Below are 5,575 nucleotides of genomic sequence, written 5' to 3'. Positions count from 1 at the left end.
ATCAGCCCATCTGGATAATCTCCCGATCGTAAGATCAACTGATCTGGGACCTTAATTACATCTACAAATTTCCTTCACAGAAGCACCTAGAATGGTCTTTGAATAACTGGAAGAAAGTGTGTGTCCAGGGATCTGGACCATCTTAAGAATCTTGTCTACCACATTCCTGAAGCAAATGCAAGTTCAGTCCCATGACTGAGCAGTGACTTTTAGCAGCATTACTACATTTAACATTTGCCCTTTGGGCTATTTCTCTATGTTCCTTCTACATTTGAATGACAAGTTGCTGAATATCTCAAAGGCCAAGAGACATGGATTTAGAAGAGTGACTGATTTTCTCCCCATGCTCTTGGGGTACTTCTGAATGATGTGTAATTATAAGTCTTTCCCCTCTGACTCTGTGCCCCTAACACTTATATAATCATTGGGTCAAGGCAAGGATTTATCTGTCATTGAAAGAAAAAAAAAAAAAAAAGTGGCTTTTCAACTCAAAATTGCTTACTATCCTAGACCAAGATTTGAGAAGTATTAGTTTGATCAATGCAGTCCTGGCAATAAATCAGTTGAGGCCAAGCCTGGTTTGGGGCGGAGAGGGAGTACTTGAACATATGCTTGCCCTGAACATGTATTTAAATTTAATTTAGGAGCAATTTATGTTGTCAAATCAACTGGCTTCATTCAAGAGGCCCCTAATTCAGACACAGTCAGGCTAAGAAACCAGTAATAAGAAGAAGCAAGGAGCAAATGCTGACGGTAGAGATGAAGTACAAATCATGCCCAAGATGCTTAACCTCTAGTGCCCCCCAGAAACCATGGTCTCAGCAACTAGTCTCAGCCAGGTGAAACTCCATAACGTTTTAGATAGATCTGTACTTGAACACTCCAGTGTTGCTGGCAATAGCAATCGGCCTAGAAAGAGAGACCCCTCACCTCTCCTTCCCAAAATATATCAAGATCCTGAAGATCAATCTACATTAGGGTGCTTTCATATGTTGATATACTGTTAGCTGGTCAAAGGATTACAGACTAGTCAATACAATACACAGAACAAGAGATGGTGTAATAATTTCTTGATTATCTTGAGCTACCAAAGTTTACACTATGTAAAGGTTAATAGATACCCTGGACATTATGAACATTATCAGCGATTACATGTATGTTCACATTTTGGTTTGTGTTTCAAGGAAGACTCTAAGTTAATTTTAAATTGCCTTTATTTGTACTTTTTCTCTTCTGCCAAAAGTAATTATGAGCCTTTATAAACTCGTATTTCCATGCAATAAAGAGATTCCAAAACCCATAAATATGGGTGTTCTTACATTACTGAGTAATAATCCACTTATTCTTGCGTCTGTTTATCCTCACTCTACTTCATCCCCAACAAAAGGGATGATAATAGGGGCACTATATGTACTCCTTGCATTGTAAGACTAAAGTGCTCTTTTCTTTCTGAAGATCAGACTCATCTCTAAAAGAAACTGGATTTCTGACTGCATTGGTAGAAATCAAAGCAAGTTTTTGAAGTTTATTTATTTATTTATTTAGAGAGACAGAGACAGCATGAGCAGGCGAGGGGTGGGGAGAGAATTCCATGTAAGCTCCATGCTGCTAGCGCAGAGCCAGACACAGGGCCTAAAACCCACCAACTGTAAGATCTTGACCCAAACCAAAACTGAGAATTGGATGTTTAACCGACTAAGCCACCCAGGCGCCACTCAAAACAACTTTTGGAATACACTTCCAAAGTTAAAGAAAAGAAGAAAAGAAAAACAACTATTCATTTTAAATTTAACTAATCTATTTTTTTGGGGGGGGAGGGGTGTTATTCCTAGTTTACTGCCCATAGACATAGTAGAGCATTATTTTGCTCAAACCTAGTTAAACAGACCCAAGTTGGGAAGAACCAAATATATCTTGGCAATATTCTAGTGAGAAGGCAAGTTCATTTGGAAAAAAAATTCTTATTTGCTTACACATTAGTACAAATTCTGAGAAAGATGTTAAAATTACATTACATATATAAAAAATTTTTTTAAATGTTTACTAATTTTTGAAGGAGAGAGAGATACAGCGTGAGCGGGGGAGGGGCAGAGAGACAGGGAGACACAGAATCTGAAGCAGGCTCCAGGCTCTGAGCTGTCAGCACAGAGCCCGATGGGGGGCTCGAACTCACAAACTGTGAGATCATGACCTAAGCTGAAGTCGGACGCTTAATCAGCCCAGGTTCCCCTACATTACATATATAAATTTTAGTTACTCTGTTTATCCAGAAGGTCAAGCCAAGACCAACAAGTTAGATTTATGTAGTTTTGGTTTAACCTAAGAAAATGTTGGGAATACAGACATCCAGCATTAAGCTTAGGCACTTCTACATACATGATAGTAAAAGCCTTGAAAGTACTTGCTCAACATTATCTTTCAAAACTAACACACTGTGATTAGCAACTAAACTTGACTATGTTTCTGCTCTGAACAAAAAGCTATGTATAACTTTATAGAAAAGGGAAGCATAGACTTCTCTCAGAAATGAACTATCAAATTTTAAGTCATTATCTCAAAAGCATCTCAATTTCATCACAGGAATAATTCCAGTGGCTGTGCACAAAATCTGATTTTTGTTCTCAATGACAATGTTGTGAATTTCTCTCAAATATTTTGGTACTTGTCTTTTATTGTATGCTCATTTTTGTTTCATCACAAAATCATCCTAGTTCTAAAAAACAAGAACTAGAACTAAACAAGAACAAGTCCTAGCTATATCACTGACTTGCTGAATGACCATGGGCAAATCACTAGAACTATTTTCAAGTTTCACTTACCACCAGTGAAATAAGCACCTTACAGTAGTAGCTTTGAAACTCTCATAAGGTAACTGATTTGACAACACCTTAGAAATCATAAGCAGTACACATGTAAATTTTTATGTACTTCTGCACATTGTATGATACAAACCCAGTGTTAAGTTGCTAATAAGTGTTGATGCCATTATAGGAGAAGTAAAGAGAACTTTTTTAAATAATAATTTGGTTCATTTCCCAATTTGGTTTATCATCTCGTCTTCATTTTTATTATATCTTCTTCCTCTAGATAAGACACAGAACTTGTTCTCTTCTCTGAGGGATTTAATGGTCCCTGTGGAGTCTGAGAAGAAGGCCACAAATATTCATCGCCAAAGAATAACAACCTACATTTGTCTTTTCAGTCTTGTCGTATCTGCAGGACTGAAGTCTGCCAATATCCATTTGTCTGTACAGAACATCTGTAAGTCCGATGCTTGTTCTGGTGTCATGGGGACACGGACAAAGATGACAACTTCACTGGCGGTACTTTCAATCAGCACGGAAGGCTTTCCCTTTGGGGTCTGCCAGGATGATTACACCCCAACAAGCTATGCCTAAGGAAAAAAAACAACAGTACCTCATATGTATGTTATACTTTAGTTTACTAGGTGCTTTCATATATGCCATCTTATTTAATCCTCACAACACTCCTAGAAGACACATCATCATTACATTTTTTTTTTTTTATAAAAGAGTGAAATTCAGAAAAGGAAAAGAAAATTTAGAGAGAGAGAGAAAAAAAAAATCTGTTACCTCCCCAAGCAAGAAAGGGATTTAAGGAGAACCGATTTGGGGAATCTAATTAGAAAGTTAAGAGATCTGTAAACCTAAAATCCTACCCATTCAACTGGTTTAAAGAGCAAAAAAAAAAAAAAAAAAAAAGGAAAAAAAAAATCACTGCATTTTACTCTAAGACATCTTAACATCACTTATAATAATCAGTCATTATTGCTACAGCTAAGGACTGTGGGCCAGCCATTCACCCATAGTACACCGAGAATGTGGGTTTGCACCGAACCTAAGACGTGACTTCAAAGCCCTAGTTTTTATCTAAGGCTTTCTCCAAAATCTGGAGAACAAAGCATGGGTCTGGTGACAGATAAACTTGGATCAAAAACCAGTTGTGTCATATCCTAATTATCTGACCTTTAACATCGTACTCTCTATGCCTTAGTTTGTTCAGCGGTAAAAAGGGATTACTATAATCATACCTATCTCTAATAGTTATCGTTAGGATTAACGATTGAAGCTAACAAGAGTTCTCAAGAAATATTGTCATTAAAAAAAAGAAAAGAAAAGAAAAGAAACACCGTCCCGAGAACTTCCTCTCCCCGCCCCTGCTCCTAGTTTGGTGTGCCTCGGCCACGTGACCAGCCCCGCAACCCGCCCGCGTGACTGCGGCCCACTTCTCCCTATCCCCCTGCCCAAAGGCCCTGAGATCCCCCAACTCTCACTGATGCCGATGACCATCTGCGTAATAGTCCCTGGGCTCGGGGCGTATCCCAGCTTCATGGGCTTCCGCGCCACCCAGTACACATACCCGCCCGCCCCTATCAGCCCCGACCCGGAGAGCACGCGACAGCTCCAGCAGTTATTAAGTAGAGGCGCTTCCGCTGGAGAGGTCGGCGCTCCAGGTGCAGCGAGGGGCAGGGGCTCGGCGGAGTTGGTGACCTCAGGAGGCGCAGCGACTTTGATGGGCTCCAGAGGTTGGGACAAGAAAGAACCCATATTCAAGAACTCGGTCTCAACTGCGGGAGTCTTCCGACCGAACTGACGTCAAAGATACGACCGGAAGCAGAGCCCCGGCTCACTGCCCCGGAAGCAGCCTGAGGGTCGCTGGGAAATGTAGTTCTGGCCTGCCTCGAACGGAAAAAAGATGGTGGCAGCCCGTGTTTGTGGATTTCTGAGGCAACAAACTTGGCATTGCCAGAGGCCATTCCCCGCTACACCCTGCCCCAATCATTTTAAGAATTATGACTTAGTAAACCCCTAAATGTCTCAACTCTTACTTTCCTTAGAGGAGGAATCTGGATTTCTAATTTTTTTTGCCTAGCAAACAATGTGAGATCTTGAGCATTACATTTCATCTGTCTCAAGAAAAGAATTAAGTTTTGTATGTGCTTAACTATATGCTAGATACTTTGCTAAGCGATCATCTGCATCATGCCATTTAATCTTTCCAATCCAATGACATATCAGTTTCCCAATACATTACAAAACTGGTGAAATGACACAGCCATATTTGAAACCAATGTCTGTGTCAATACAGTCAAATTCCTTAAATGTCACCTGTACATATTATCGATGCAAAATGAACAAATCTTTTTCTTAAATTTTGAAGAGAAAGGAAAAGAGTTGTATTCGAGCTCAAGAGGGAACAGCTGCCTGATATACACAATTTTCACAAAGAAGAGAGTGTTCTGGGAAAGGAACATTTGGTACAAGATTATATATGTTTTTACAGAAAGAGTTACAAATCGTCATGATGAAGAACATTCCAGAAAGTCACAGCTTTTTTATTTTATCTTATGTTTTTAGGATATTGGCAAGTTGCATGACTTTAAACTTATGGGAACCAGGGAAATTTCTTTATTCTTATGTTCAGAATACTCATTTTATTTTATTTTTATTTTATTTTATTTATTATTATTATTATTATTATTATTATTATTATTTTATTTAAAGCAGACCATGTGTGCTTAGGACAGAAATAGAGCCCATTCTTTGAGGTTTTG

The 5,575-nt window shown here is 39.0% G+C and overlaps 1 protein-coding gene across 1 annotated transcript; it reads right to left on the bottom strand.

The window, feature by feature from the left end:
• Window positions 1-1,505: 1,505 nt before the first annotated feature.
• Window positions 1,506-4,634, bottom strand: DMAC1 (distal membrane arm assembly component 1). Its single transcript, XM_015082525.3, has 2 exons — window positions 4,295-4,634; window positions 1,506-3,394 (listed from the first exon to the last, which is right to left on the bottom strand). The coding sequence occupies exons 1-2, from the start codon at window positions 4,566-4,568 to the stop codon at window positions 3,330-3,332; spliced, it is 339 nt and encodes a 112-aa protein (XP_014938011.1). The 5' UTR covers window positions 4,569-4,634; the 3' UTR covers window positions 1,506-3,329.
• Between the last annotated feature and the right edge of the window lie 941 nt (window positions 4,635-5,575).

Source organism: Acinonyx jubatus, chromosome D4, assembly GCF_027475565.1.
Source record: "Acinonyx jubatus isolate Ajub_Pintada_27869175 chromosome D4, VMU_Ajub_asm_v1.0, whole genome shotgun sequence".
Taxonomy (NCBI): domain Eukaryota; kingdom Metazoa; phylum Chordata; class Mammalia; order Carnivora; family Felidae; genus Acinonyx; species Acinonyx jubatus.
The sequence above is the reverse complement of the archived record's forward strand: the minus strand, read 5'-3'. Positions and strand labels throughout refer to the sequence as shown.